Source organism: Microcaecilia unicolor, chromosome 4, assembly GCF_901765095.1.
Source record: "Microcaecilia unicolor chromosome 4, aMicUni1.1, whole genome shotgun sequence".
NCBI lineage: Eukaryota > Metazoa > Chordata > Amphibia > Gymnophiona > Siphonopidae > Microcaecilia > Microcaecilia unicolor.
The window spans coordinates 298,285,488-298,301,335 of NC_044034.1; the positions used below are offsets into that span (position 1 = coordinate 298,285,488).

The 15,848-nt window shown below is 43.9% G+C and overlaps 1 protein-coding gene across 1 annotated transcript in view; it reads left to right on the plus strand.

The window, feature by feature from the left end:
- The window catches only part of TET3 (tet methylcytosine dioxygenase 3), a 348,515-nt gene that overhangs the window by 49,939 nt on the left and 282,728 nt on the right, over nucleotides 1–15,848 (plus strand). Inside the window, exon 3 of the mRNA XM_030201791.1 lies at nucleotides 12,401–12,457. Coding sequence (XP_030057651.1) covers nucleotides 12,401–12,457 — 57 coding nt within the window. The remainder of the gene's footprint in view (nucleotides 1–12,400; nucleotides 12,458–15,848) is intronic.

Genomic DNA, 15,848 nt, shown 5'->3' on the forward strand with positions numbered 1-15,848 from the left:
ATGACTAAGGTGCCCGAAATGACCACTGCCGGAGAGAATTGGGAATTGGGACGTGCGAGGACGTCCAAATCAAAACTATTTGGATGTCCCTTTCGATTATGTCCCTCCAAGTCTCTCTCAGCCAATCACAGCACGTTTAGCTGTCACTGGTGTCAGTCCTTCCTTAGGAAGTAAATCCCGTGCAAATGAGCTATAACAGCAAGCAGCTCATTTGCATGTGATTTCCTTCATGCATGCCCGTTTTTTTCCGATTCGCTAAGGGATCGGTAAGGGAAGGGCTCTTTCCGTGGAGTTAGTTCATCTGGGCCTAAGTATTAGCTTCTGTATGTGGCAACAGTTTTTCAGCTATATTATGTATGGCATTGCAGAATTTTCAATAAAAAATCTTTCAATTAAAAAAAACCCCCCAAAACTATCCAGTCAGTTGTGAGCTTGTAAGCATACAGGATGGGGCTGTCTTGAAAGGAAGGGGGTCAATTGGTGAGAAGAGTCTCAAGAGTATGAATAGAATCTGGACACTCTAGGATCCAGTTGTGAATCTGGTTTAGAGAGCATGTACTGATCCTACTCTCCCCTGTTTAGGAGAAAGCCTGTGGTATTCTCTTCCTGGACATTGTGCTCTGGTATCCTCAGATGGAGGGAACAGTGCCTGATTCTCAGCTGCTTTTCCTCTTCAGCTGCTTGTTCTGAATTCATGCTTTACATGCATCAGTTTCTCTATGGGATTCTGCTGAAGATTCATTCGCTTCTCAGCTGTCCACGCTATGTTTGCGCCTCAAGTTGCAATGACTGCACAGCTGTGTCCTTGATATACTGAGATTTATAGGGCATTGTTCAATCAAGATTTTTTTTTTTAAATTGGGCCCATCTTGTTGGCAGTGGCTAAGCAGAAGGAGCGTTCAGAAAACAGTTGGACAAGTAATCTTCACTATTTTTCAAGCAAGCAAAAAAACAACTTCATTGTGAGAGCCAGAGACAGAGTGACTGGCACCATGGGCAAGGGAGGGGGGTGCTTTAATGATGTGGCTGGTCTGGTTGCTTAGATGCATTGAGCAACTGGTATGAATAAAACAGTCTGCTTCCCCACATACTGTCTCTCTCCTAAAGCTCCTCTCCACCCCACTCTCCCCCCTTCCCTAACTTATTGGTCCCCACACACTCTTCCTCCCACAGTCCCATCCCAGTCTGCCTTAACACCAACCACCTCTCCTACCAGTCTGCCTCCCTACTTTTGTCTTCAACACTGGCCCCTCCAAGCCAGCTTGCCCCCAGTTTGGTTGCGCCCTTCTCGCCTGTTTCACAGTCTTGCTGCTGGCATTGCCTCCAGAACAGCTGTTCTGTTTTATTCTGACAGTGCACAGCTTTCAGAGTTCGAGCAGCCACGTGGTACTCAAACTTCTGTGTTGTTCTCACAATCTCACCACAATAGCATGGGAATTTGAGCAGTATGTAGCTAAAACTTACTGAAGCTGAGCAGTTTAGAAGAGAACAGAGCTGATCAGGATACAACACTGGCAGCAAGCTTTCTGCTTGGGTGGTGGGAGGATGTGTATTGGGGAAGAGAGGAAGCCAGGCTTAGTTTAGGGTGGATAGGAGCCACTACCTGGAACACTGCATTAGAGGCTCAGCTGCTGAGTGGATGAGAGAATCGGTTAATTTTAAATAGTTCTTGATAGCAAAATATTTACTCAAATTTAATTTTCAGCTGAAAACTTTCCTAAATCTAACAAGCCAAAATTGGCTTGGCTAGATTTTGGTCTTTCATAGACCTAATCAGTTGCCTGTGAACCTGCCCTGGGAGAGAGAGGGATTGAAGCTAAGTTGGGGAGAATGGAACCTGGTCAATGATGATGCTGAGGAAGACTGAGCCTGGGGAGGGGGTGGGACCAAGCCTTATGATGGGGGAATTCTGCAGAATTCTGTAAAATTCTGTATACTTTGCAAAATATTTGCACAGAATATAATTCTCTCCAGATGTCATCTACTTTGTTAATCATGGATCTCCTGTGTCCCCTTAACCCCACCCTAGACTAGTTTCATTTTGTCTATCTTTATGCATTGTTTAGATGGTTAATTCCCAGTCTAGTCTGAGCCAGATCTGATGGCTCTGGTCTTTGGGACAGTCATCTGAGACATATATTAACATAATTTTTTAAAATAACTGGTTAGTTCGAACTGTTTTCCAAGGGCAGGTGGGAGAAAGAGTTGATACACAAGCAGTGGATTTGGGGATTAACCTAGGATGACTTACCTGGTGAGCACAGGCTCCTGTGGCACGTGGTCAGCACAATCTTCTAATTTCATAAAACAGATCTAGTTCTTGACCATTAGAAATTCCCAAAACAAATATGTCTTAATCTGACACCTAAAATCCTTACAGTTAACAGTTATTAACAAAGCAGAAATTTCCTTGTCTAATTTAGCAGTCTAAAAGGAGAGCAGTTTGTCCAACTGAAGAGTGGAGTCAGGGAAGTTTCTTTCTTTTTCTTTCTCTCTCTCTCTTCCTTTCCTAAATGCACAAAATAGAGTGTATTAGGACAAAAAAGAAAGAAGAATGGCTGGACTGGTGGGTCAGCTGGTAAGTGCTGTGCACTGCTATGAGGATAACCTCCGGTTTCAGGCCGTCGATAAGTCCTCTACTTCCCAGTTTGGCTGTGAGGCAGCATTCATAGCCCCTGAGTGGGAGTACTGGCCAGCACAGGAGCCAGCTGTGTGGGTGTTGAGTACCCCTTCAATATTGAGCAAGCTCCTTCATTGTGTCCAGGGAGGCGTAATTTTTATTGTTTGGCACCCCCACACGTTTTGAAATGTTGACGCCTACGTTGGTCAGATTCTGGGTTCATGATTGCAGGGTTCCACATGGCAGAAGGAGTCCTGGTGCATTCTGTCTGGTTCACTATGGCCAGACCAGGTATGCTGAGGGGGGGGGGGGAATCCCCTGCTAGGTGTGAATGGCGGCTTATAGCCAGGGCCGCCGAGAGGGGGGAGGGCAGTGGGGACAAAATTCCCCGGGCCTCCAAGGGGGGGCCCGGCGCTGCATTCCCACCCGCCCTCCGTCGTCTGCCACTGGGCCGGGCCCCCTGCATTGAAATCACAGCGCCTCTCACCTCCGTGTGAAAGCGCTGCAGGCAGCAGCAGATCGCCTCCCTTCAGGCCTCCTTCCCTCCCTGTGTCCCATCCCCGTATGACGTAACTTTCGCGAGGGCGGGACACAGGGAGGGAAGGAGGCCCGAAGGGAGGCGATCTGCCTGCAGCGTTTTCACACGGAGGTGAGAGATGCTGTGATTTCAATGCAGGGGGCCCGGCCAGGTGGCGGACGGAGAGGGGCAGGTGGAGGGGGGAGCAGTGGCGGCAACCTCGGGGGGGGGGGGGGCGGTGGCCTTGCCCCAGGCCCGGCCCAGTCTCTCGGTGGCCCTGCTTATAGCACCCAATTTCAGCCTTGGTTCTGATTGAACTGGAAGTACAAAAAAAGCAAGAGGAAATTCTGGTTCAAAATATTTTTTAAAAAGACCTAGGAATAAAATCCAGAAGAAGCATGAATAGACACATTAATGTGCTGAGGAATTTAGCTAGTACTTCTTCCTTTAATTATGTATACTTCCTCTCCTCTTCCACTATAGTAATAGAGAAGTTGCATGTGTCTGTTTAAAATTAAGGGCAACTTTTGTTCCTGGGCTCTGAACATGCAGGTGTTTGTGGCATACTCCAAAGTCCTTGGAGTTGCAAAACAAGATTATCCTGCACAACCCCAGGACCTGTGTAGATTTATTTACAGCCCAATTTTAGAAAGGATGAAGAAGCTGGAATTTAGATGTCTAGGATGTCCCAAGTTTCACAAGTGTTTTAGGACAGAATCTACTGACATAGAGACTGTCCTAAAATATAGGGGAAATGGACGTTTATGTGCTGAGTGTGTGTGGCATAAACATCCATTTTAGAAAAAAAATTGAGGAAATCTCAATGGGTTGAAAATAAGCACATAAACTTGTATGTGCTGGTACATTCACATTTATCATAGCCAGTTTAGGATATAAATTTGTATTTTCCTGAGACTAGAGGCTGGTACCCCTTGCCAGCTTGGCTTTTGTTTGGGGGCGGGTGGGTGGAACCACTGGGGGATTAACGGGGGCAGCCTCCCCTAATCCCTGCAATGGATTGCTGCTCAATCAGAGCAGTTTGCCAAAACCTAAATGTACTTGGTAGCAGGTGTAAATCCTAACAGCAATCTTTATTCCCCTTCTGGAATGGGGAATAAACATGTGTCTTTTAGGCCAGGCTTGTCGAAGCTCAGACCTGGAGGTTGCAAGCAGGCAGATTTGCAGGATATCCGTAATGAATATGCACGAGAAAGATTTGTATACCTACTGCATTCATTGTATGCAGATCTTTCTCAAGCATATTCATGTTTGTTCTGTGATTACAGAGCTGCAAGCCTGTATTACCTACAAAGAATATCCCCCAAATCTGCATATTGTGCAGTGTCTTGAGCTGGTTGAACTGACAAAATTCCAACGTGTTCGTTCTTTGCAATAACTTTTGAACTGCTGCTGGTTACTGGATTGTTTAGCAGCTGGCTGTGATCAGTATGCAGAGAGAAGAGATCCTTGAGTGCCATGCACTTTTTAAAAAAATACAGTAAAGTCTCAATTATTAAACATAAATGGGGGCCAGCCCATTGTCAGACAAGTGAAAAGTCAGACAACGTGGAAAACAATGGTAACCCTTCAAACAATGTATAAACAAAGGCTGTAAAAGTGGGTTCTGGGTAACAACTGTGCCGTTTTGCTCTAAAAGCAGGGTCCTGGGTCTGAAACAAATTGTCCCAGATACAAAACTTTCCTCTTTGCTGCTCCAGAAAATGTAAAGAGACATGATGATGCCAGTGGGGGTCAGTTGGATTAGCGAAGATTGGATAATAAGAGACTGTACTGTAACCATTCTTTTTGCTCTGTCTTCTTGGTGTTTAGCATTTAACATAGGCTGTATGTACAGTGTTCTAGGGGATGTATCAGTCCTGGAGAAAAATTACATTTCTATAATAAATATTCTAGGATGTGTGATCTCAAAGCATGTATAACCTGACATCTTTTTTTTTTTTTTTCCCTGCTGGTCCTTTCAAAGGTGTCATGCCCTATTAAGGGTTTAGATGCCAACAGTAAATACAGAAATCACTAAGAACCTACTAATGAACACATAGTTCATAACTGATGTTATAATACTTACAAAAGCTCAAAAATATGAATCTGAGAGTGTGTGGTTTTATATATCTGAAGTTTTCTGTATTTGCCCAAGACTGCCAGTTTGAACAGAAAACCAGGTAGGGTTTCCGGTTAAATAAATGTTGAAGCAAAGTCATACTTCCAATTTTTTTTTGAATGTACAGTATATGCAGACCTGTGTCAGTTTGTTTAATATAGTTCTCTTGATACGTAGCACTATGTTAAGTACAATATACTCTGCATTCTATTTATTGCAAGTATTTGTCTGGAAACTAGGTTCAAATCAGTTTGAAGTTGCAAGATAAACATGTATCTGGTTTGAAAACAGTTTCAAATGCATTGGGACAGAAAGTTTAAATGAGTCCAGAATTTTATCTTAAAGAATATGGGGAGCTGAAAACTGGCTTCTGTGCCATCGTTTTGTTGGTGTTAGCCGTAACATAAGAGTTGTATGTCTTCTCTGAGGGTCTCCAGTGTCTAAGTCTAAAGAATAATTTGGGTTAGTAGTGGCTTTACCTTCTGAAGGGGACCCTCTGAATGCCACGCTAAGATATTGGTGCAGAAAGAACAGCATCCCATGCAGATCCCCAAAGTATCTTCCTTCCCCTCCCCCCTCCACACACAGCAGGAGGTGTTCTTGGGGGGGGGGGGGGTCACCGACCTATCTGCTTCTCTGGTCTGGCCTTGCTTAGCTTTAGAGAGAGTTCAAAGGGTCAGATCTCAATAGCTGCAAGCTATTACTGCCTTAACCCTTTATAGCCTGTAGCTACTGGTCTACTACACTCTGGTCCTCAGGCACTGAAAAGAGGCCTGTGTTTCAGGCCACTCACACTGACTGCTCATGGGCATTATTTGTATGCAAGGACTTATGTAAATTGATCATAAATTTAAATTATTTTGGCTGTGCTGAAAACCAGATCTGTTTTCTGTCCTGGAGCATTGGAATGTGTGACCCCTGACTGCTAGGCTGATAATCTAGACTCCAGGCAGCAAAGGACTGAATAGACACCACACACATGGCTATAGAGTTAGCAGCTCAATAACTTTTCTCCAAAAGATTTATTAATTGTATCTCCCTTCCACTGTCAGAGTTCTCTGACACTTTGCTGGGTTCTGGGTCTTTTGAAAAGTATTCCACAGTAGGTAAAACTTTTTTTTTTCCAAAAATTATTTACTGTCATGGCACATGGTAGAGGTATTTCAGGACGAATTCATCAGTGAAGTACAGGCAGCTACACAGTAGCATTGTTTTACTGTGTCATTTACTGTCTGGCCCTCCAGTGTATCTAGTTATTCCATCCACATTGTCATAATGCCAATAAACATTTATTTTATTTATTTGGATTTTGCTCACTCCATTTTCAGTAGTAGCTCAAGGTGAGTTACATTCAGGTACAGTGGATATTTCTCTGTCCCAGGAGGGCTCACAATCTAAGTTTGTACCTGAGGCAATGGAGGGTTACGTGGCTTGCCCAAGATCACAAGGAGCAGCAGTGGGATTTGAACTGGCCACCTCTGGATTGCAAGACTGGTGCTCTAACCACTAGGCCACTCCTCCACTCCAACATGGCTACTTATGAGATTTCTCCTGATCTAGGACAGTGTTTTGTACTCCACCATCTTGGGTAGAAGAGCTTACAGGAAGCCTGATTAATTCTCTCCAGCATTCTACCTTTCACAAGACTTTGTAATAATCAAGTAGCCACTAAAATTAGACTGGCCGCTGCCCAAGCAAGGCTAAACAGCTGTGGATGAGGCAGTTGATTTGGATGTTTGGACTCCTTTCCAAATCAAGGCAAATAGGTACATTAGCTATTTCCCCGCCCAAATGGGTTCACAGTCTAAGCTGTACCTGAGGTAAAAGAAGGTGAAGTTACTTGCTCCAGGTTAAAGAGTGTCAAGAGGAGAAGCTGGATTTGAGCTCTTATAATTTTGACTCACAGTCTGCTTCTGTAACCACTCAGCATAGTCCTCCAGTGTGGAGACTATAGGTGATACTGATTCCTTACTCTATTCAGCACCAACTGACCAATCTTCTCAGCTGTGTCTGTCCTCCTTGCTTCACACCTTAGCCCTTTATGGCAGCAATTATGCCCATTGTTTAAATTACAAGATAATTCAAAGTTTATGGCTCCCCATTCCAAAGAGTTCATAATCTCAGTTTGAATACAGGAAAGTCAACCATTTTGTGATGGATCATACATCTTGAGCTGTCATTGATGCAATTTCTGATATCAAAGGATGAATTAATATCTGTAGGTCATTGAAAACGTCCGTTGCTTTTATTTTATGTGTATGACCTGTGAAAAAGTTAGATGCGTGACATGGACTACATAGAATATCCATTGGTAGAGTGCAAGTTTTGCCGAAGAGCTGGTTGGGCAGAAATGATGGAAGATTAATAAATGTTTTAAGAGGCTTTTGAGGCTACTGTGGCCTATCTTGGTTAATGCCTTTTGATGCTTATCAGGTGGCAGGTTCTAAAATTAAAGGAAGTAACTTCTTTTAATTTTAGAACCTGCCACCTGATAAGCAACAAAAGGCATTGTGTAACTTCTTCACACAAAGCAAAGTCAGTGCATAGAATTCAATAACCAGAAAACATTGTAGTGAGTGCAAAAAGGGAATCAGGTTTAGGAAAGGGCAATCCATCACAGGCTGTTAAAACATAAATCAGGTTCAGGATAATCCGTAAACCATGAAAGAAGGGTTTCAAGGGTTGCATGGACAATGCTGTGCATACACCCTGTATCCTGTACACACCCTCTAAGAGCCCCACGTGAGAACCAGGTGTGGTGGGGTGCTAGCTTCGTGTTCTGATGGCCCAGGAGTTCCAGCAGTGGATGTCTTCAGCTGGCAGAGCTTGGGGATTTCCATCACCTACAGCAATGATGTGCGCCACTGCTGGGTGGGCCTAAGCTGAAACTGGATGGACCCACCTGTAGTATGATTATGCAGCATAATTAGTTAACAGGCACGGTAAATTCAGAAGGCAAGTGCAACTGAGAGACTAACTCCATTTTAATGGGCTCTCCAGTAATATACAACTATATACAAAAGAAGGGATAAGAGCACAATAAGACAAATAGTCCATAAAATAAAACAGTTACAAGAAAGAATCAAATAGTTTTGCTGAATTAGCAATTCTTTCTCTCCTTTAAGTAGCATTTTCCATGTCAAACTCAAGCATCTCTCATACTGTTTTACAGGTTGAATACTGGTAGAAATCCTGACTCCTCCTCCTAGAGGGTTAGTCAGTAGCCCTCTATCTCCTGTAGCACTGGTTGAGCCCAGTGTTTTGACTTCTTCCTTTCTTCTGTGCTCTAATTCCCTGGGTGTTAATTCTGCATTTCCCACCTACATTTCTCAGTCCTTGGACTCCCTTTAGAGCAGGAAGGATGATAGAACCTACTCAGGATCTATCTCCTGTTTAAGGTAGTAGCACTCACCAGCTCCATCACTGCCAGTTTTCTGCCTTTTCCCAGATAAGGACTGTCTTGTGGCAGCAGCTTCACTCTAGTACTCTCTCTCTCTTGGAGGATCAGGATCAGGTTTCCCCAATAACCAGTCCCTGGAGTGGAGGAGTAGCCTAGTGTTTAGTGCAGTGGACTTTGATCCTGGGGAACTGAGTTCCATTCCCACTGCAGCTCCTTGTGACTCTGGGCAAGTCACTTAACCCTCCATTGCCCCTGGTACAAAATAAGTACCTGAAAATATGTAAACCGCTTTGAATGTAGTTGCAAAAACCTCAGAAAGGCGGTATATCAAGTCCCATTTCCCTTTGCTTTTAGGGCACTGTATTCGACAGGGGATAGATGTCAGACTGGTAACCCCTGATTAGTTCAGTCTTTTTGGGAACAGACCTCTCTCTTTTCAATATGCACCTGCAGATAGTGGTGGGGCAAACTGGCAACACCTGTGCTTGTTTCTCCTTCTCAGCTCCTATGGTATGGAGCCAAGGCTCTTATGAGCCCATGAGTGGTGTAAGCCACCTTCTGTACTTCTGCATGCTTCTTATTGGATTACTTCCAGGAAGGGAGGTAGCAAGGTTCCTCCTTTTAATTCAGAGTTTTATACTTTTCCTCCAAAAACTTCAACTTCAACGTTGAGTCGTTTTCTCAGAAAAGACTACCCCTTTTCAGATCTGATGGCACTTTTTGAGCAGTACGAATGTATTTCCTGAACATTTTGGAAGCCTGCTACATTTGGTGGTTGTGGTGGTGGGGGTAATATATTTATCTCCTACAATTTCAAGAATTAAACCAGACTAGGATTGTAAATCTTACCATCCAAATGGGTGTGGTCAAGTTTTGACAAGGAGTCATAGATTGGGTTGTCACTGAGGAAGTCGCAAGAACTTCCTGAAGACCAAAATGAAACTCTTGGGAGAACATTGCTCTAGGTGGAGGTAGAGTCTGTGCTTCAAAGCTCTGTGATGGCACTGAAAGGCAGAAAAGCAAAAATGGCAATCAAGGGGCCCAAAATAACCATCCAGGGCTACCCACTCCACTCTGTAACATCTACCAGACTAGAGACTGTTACTCCAGCCCTAGAAGAGGGGACAGTCATGGGGTGATAGTATTGGCCAGATTCAGGATCCATGATTGGGCCCTGAAAGAGCTCTGGTGCATGACTCCTGGCCCAGGACTGCTTGCATTAGGATCATCACTTATCTTAGACCTCGCTAATAGGCCAGTCCTGGAAGCACAATCCTTAACTGCAAGAAAGGCCACCGATATATGTGCTTCAGAAAACATTTACCACTTTCTTATGCCTTCAGGGGAATGCTTTAGTGCTGACTAGGATGTGTCCTTTTATTTACTTATTTTAGAAAGGGTTAAATTAACGGCAGTACTCCTCTACATAATATCAACAGGCTTGTTCCTGGACTTTGTTGCCTTTTTGGGCAGTCCTGTTCCTGACTCTATTTAACCCTAATGCAATTATTTTTTGTAGTTCTACATGTTCCTAGAATATAAGCTTCTCTTTCTTTCCTGTGGGCAGATGATCAAAAGCAAATGCAGGCGCTAGAGGTCAATAGAGCCTTTGCTTCTACCCTATGGTCAGAACTGGCCAAAGCGTTTAACAGTGCACTGGCCAGCTCTGAATGCAATGAGCATGCAAATGCATGCTAAATAGGGCATTACCTATTCCTCCCCAATGCTCAGCGGGAAGCACGCCAAACATTGGCACTGTTCCTACAGCAAACCCTACTCCAGCTCAGAGCTGGCATTAGGGCTTGCGGAGCATTGGGGAGGAATGGGGAGCCCTGTCCAGCATGCACTGGCATTCTAGCAGGCTCCCCTATACCCCACCAGGACCAGAGCCCGCCCTCCCTGACACAGGGGCACGGGGGGTTGGAGATCCAGTGGATCTCCCGCTCTCCTAAGCGCCCCACACCCAAAGAATAAGGCCCTGGTGGCCCAGTGGGCTGCATGTCCAACCCCCCCCCTCCCCCCCACCTGGTGGTGTAGCAGCCCCTGTACCTTTGCGGTAGAGGAGGGAGTAACACACTCCCTCCTTTTCTGCACCGCCTTCAAAGTGGAGGTACCCAGCCCTGGGCTTCCCTACCATTTATCTCCCTTATATAGCCATTTTGAAGGCAGTTCTGAATAGGAGGGAGTGTGCTACTCTCTCCTCTACCGCAAAGGTATGGAGGGAGAGAGGCTTCTAGTCCATCAGGTGAGCAGGGGGTTGGCTTGCGGCCTACTGGGCCACCAGGGCCTTAGTTTTTGGGTGGGGGGGGCAGGAGATCCTTCTGTGTCCATGTGTTGGGGGGGTGTCGGGGACTGGAGGGCCGCTGGACCTCCAGCCCCAATGTTGCTGTCCTGGGGGGAGAGCTCAGGGGGTACATTAGGGGCCTTACAGTTGAGGGAGACCCCTGTGTTTGACAGGTCTGGGCTTTTCATAGCCTAGACCTGTCAACCAGGTGCAGGAGGATTGTGCTTGAGCGCATTCTCAGACAGAATCTTCGCACACTATTACCCCATGATCAGAGAGAATAGTGTGCTTAAATTTTGCATGCTATTATCTCTGATCATAGAGGTGGTAAAGCCCCGCGCTGCTCCAGCGCTACTTTTAGAGCGCTGCATGGAACAGCGCAGCGCTTCTGATCATCAGCCTGGTGTAGCCGCACAAATAGAGTTGGAAATAACCTTGGTTACTGGCTGTGTGCACCCTCGCAGCTGTCTGCACTTTCAAGTAAGGCTCAGTGTGCTGCCTACATGGGCTTCTGCAAGGGTCAGGAGGGCTGCTCCCAATTTATTTATGATGGGGAGGAGTGGCCGAACAAGAGGAATTTCTAAGATTTACCCCCCCCCCCCCCCCCCCCCCCCCCCGCTTTTTCTACCTTGCTAAAAGGCAAATAAGAAATCGGGAGGAAGAAAGGGTTACAGGGCGGTTTGGTATTTCTTTAGCTGCTCTCTGGAGTAATGATACCTCTTCACAAAAACCCCTTTCAGATAACATTGCTGCATTTAGGTATAGGAAAAATTGCTGTCTTTAGCAATCGCAGGAGTCCACTCCGTATTTTATCATTGACTTGTAGCTGGTTCAGGCAAACCACATGCCGCTTATTACTTTGTTTAGGGAGACCTGAAAGAAGTAGATAGTCAAGTGGCCTGGTCCCCTCCCCCTACACGCAGGATTGGCCCTCCTGCCAGAGCCAGGGTAGAGGGGTGGGCATGCTTGTCACGTCCATGGCGGTGTTTGTTTCTGTGTGGGGGAAGGGGAGGAAGCTAGAGAGCTCAGTGGTATGATAATGATTCTAGCGTCTGGCAGAAAAGGGAAAAAAAAACACACACACACACACACACTCTAATGCATCAGGGTGTCTGTAACAGAGCTTAAAGGAGAAAGAGGCAAGATGGCTGCCTGGTAGGGGTGGATTGTGCCTGGGATTGAGAAGGCTGGCCTTGGGAGCTGGAGCTAGAGATAGGGGGGGAGCAGAGTAAGGTAAATATATGCTTCCTGCTTCTATTAGCAAATTCAATCCCTTTTATGTCAGGTAAAAAAAAAAACAGGTTTAAGCAGATTGTGAGTCCTGCAGAATCATAGGGAGATATGTATACATTTTTAATACATTTTACACACACAAACATACAAATATAGATATTGTCCCAGTTTACAAAGATCATTTGTTCTGCCCTTTAATTTTTTTTCTCCAATTTTTTTTTCTGCAGGTGGGAATAAAGGGCAGTTCGGAGCCCCGGAGGAAGAAGCAAGTGAAGGCTGCAAAGGTACTTTTTAGACAGAGGACAAAGCCCTGACATGAATCAGTGACGGAGAATTAGAAATAGGATAGAAATAAGCTCATCTTGTTTACTGCAGTATTATACATATGGCATGACGCTGCTCTTAGTGGACCTGTCTTGATAAGATCTATGCGATTTGTCTCCTACATGACAAAATGTTTTAATTTGATCTGCTTTTTCCCCCCTACCTGATGTAACCTCTACAGTATTACAAGCCAAAAGGAAAACCTGAATGACTGCAGAATGATTCCAGGTTTAGTTCACCTAGACAGTGAAACAGGGAAAAAAAAGTGAAAAATGCAGCGTTCTTTTTTTCTGGAGGGCTGGTGTGACATCACCAGACTCATTGATGTAACCATAGTGATAGCCGTCATTCCTGGCTCTGACACGCTTGGAGAATTTATCTGTGGTGACATTGGGGGGGGGGGGGGGGGGGGAGAGCATGCAACTGAAGTAGCTTTAGGTATGCTTTGCTTGTTTATAGCTTTTAATGCAGACATTTTCCTAATGAGAGCCTAAGCCAAAACAGAACCCTGAAGCAGAAAAGGAAGCATGTAATAATGTTTCAGGTTTCCTTTGGGCATCTGGGGTTTGCCTGAATAGAACACCACCAAAGCAGCGGGGACAGTGAAGGGAGTGGGGGTTATTGTGTTGTAAATTTAAAGGCATAATTGCCCAATTATGCCTTCCACATTTTTCAATGTTGCCTGTTACTACATTTATTGCAACTCATTCACACATCATCAGAATGAGTTTATTTATTTTCCAAGTGCTCTATATTTAAATTATAAAAGTTTATCATTATGGGACTATCAGGACTGCTAAGGAGTATTGATTCTGGTAGGACAGAGAAATGTCAGCAAAGACTGTAAAGCTTATCCAGTTTGCCTATCCAACCAGCTACTCAGCTTGATAATCCCTTCCTCCCTCCCCCCTCCCCCCTCCCCCCTCCCCCCCTCCCCCCCCCCCCCCCCCCAAGATCTTCCTGTGCTTCTCCCATGCTTTCTTGAATTCAGATACAATTCTTGTCTCCACCACCTATTTCCTCTCTGTGTCCAAGCGTCCTTCTGGCTTTTGCTGTCACCTTAAGAGTAACTAAATTGGGGTAGGAGATGGTTAATGGAAAATCCATTAAAAATAAAGATACAAACCAGGAGCGTCAGTGCCACAGCAGATAAGGATGAGTTGGCCCTTCCAGTGTACTCGGTGATTCTGGTGTATATTACTATCCACTGTTGAAGCTTGGGCACCTGCAGGATATCACTCCTTCTCTAAGCAAGTTTTTGTTGTCTTCTTTAGTCCTCAACAATCATGGATAACTGAGTAAGTTCTCATATTTAGTCTGACACCCAAGTATCCCCAATCTGTTTTACCATGAAGTTTAAAAATTGTAAACTAGTACCAAAATTAGTGAGGCTATTGCCTGAACATTTATCTGTTTATGTTCTTGTGGGCTTACTGGACAGTACCCAGCCACCACCAATCCTCTGACATCTGGAGAGACAGATGTAGTGCACATCCTAGGCCAGAGCTTCCCAAATCTGTCTTTCACTAAGCCAGTCAGATTTTCAGGATATCCACAATGAAGTGTGCATGAGATAAATGTGTAGGTACCAAATATCCCAGTTTATGCATATGTGTCACCTGCATATTCATTGTGGATATCCTGAAAACCTGATTGGCTCTGGGTCACCAGAAATGATGTCAGAAACCCTGCCTTGGGTACTGGTCCCTTCTCCTGAAATGTATAATTAGTATGAATAAAAAGAAAACAATATTAATCAATGAACCCAATATGACTTCATTAGTGTATGTAACTCAGAAGGGGCTCCAGAGATATAAAAATCTGCTATGAGCATAGAAGAACACTCTGTTAGCGCTAACCCTGTTCTGAGAGTAGGAAAATGGGTTATAGGGCATACTTATGTTTTTCACGTTTATAATACTCTGTTCATTTCCCATTCTTTAGTTTCCTGATTTTGATGCTGCTATGGTGATTAAGGTACCAAGTCTTTAAATCTCAAAGCACAACAAAAATATCAGAAAATAAAGCTCTTTAACCGAATGCAAGATTAAAAAAATATATCTGTAATTCTGTATTCATATATATAATAAAATGTCAGTGATGTAATTTACCCTGTTGCAGATATTTTTAATGCAGCTGTAGTTTGCCCAGAAAAGTCAAAATATGATTTATTTATATTTTGAGCCCAGGGGGTTGGGAGTGGGGGGTGGAGCAATGGGGGATACAGGGGAAAGATGGACCTTGACTGACTTTGCAGCGAACCTTGATATCAGCAAGGGTTAAAGTTAAAAACAGAGTGATACAAAAAAAAAAAAAAACTATAATGGAGTCTGTCTGTGAACTGGAAAAATCTGACCCTAATATTTTACACGGTGCTTCCTCTGGGGTTCAGCCTTTCCTAAAAATAAAAAATAAAATAAAGCCACTGCAGCCAAAATAAGAAGAATTTATTATGGCATTCCTGTGCAGTTGTTGTACTATGTTAGTTCACTAGAAAGAAAAGCAACTTGGTGTTTCAGGCTAGATACTTACAGATATTTAATTCAATGGCTATTACTGCTGAAATGAATGATTTCACTCCTTGGCCTGTTACCAAAGACAACCCACAGGAAAACATTCTAAAGCAGCATCCCCATCATATATTAACTTCCATTCCCTTGCTCTCTTCTACTTTCTTTTGGTCTCATTCTGAAGATCTCCTGCTATTTACTTCTAAATACACTTCATTGTTTGTGGTGCTGTAGTGAGCACATTGTTGTGATGATCACACCCCCTGCTTTCCAAAATCACCATCCCCAAAACATTGATCTTGATTCTGTTCATTCATTGCACTTTTCACACCTTTTTTTGGACCATCGTGAAAATTAATCAGAAGTGTTGTAGGACATGAGAATCGAAAAAAGGAGGAAAACAAAAATCTGCCACAAGGAGTCAACAGACAAACCAAAGCAAAAGTGAAAGTTACCAAAAAGAAATGTTCAAGACAGTAAATAACATCAGTAGACCAATAATGGAGTCCATCACTTTTGTTCATAATTGGTTAAACCTCAATCCAACTGAAGAAATAAGACCCAAAACGACCTGGCTTTCAGCGCGCAAGCCACCTTCAGGGGTTCTTCATCACATAAATATGGAAAAATAAGAGATCTCAAACAAATAACATATCACAATAGATATAAAATGTATATGAAATAAATAAATAATTTCAATATGTAATAATAAATATCACAAGTATAAAAAGAAGTGTAAGATGTGGATAAAACAATTTAGTCAGTCAAACGAGAAGTGGGAACAGGATCAGGCTCATTAAAACAGACCAAGGACTCTTGACACACAGAAACTTTTATTTGA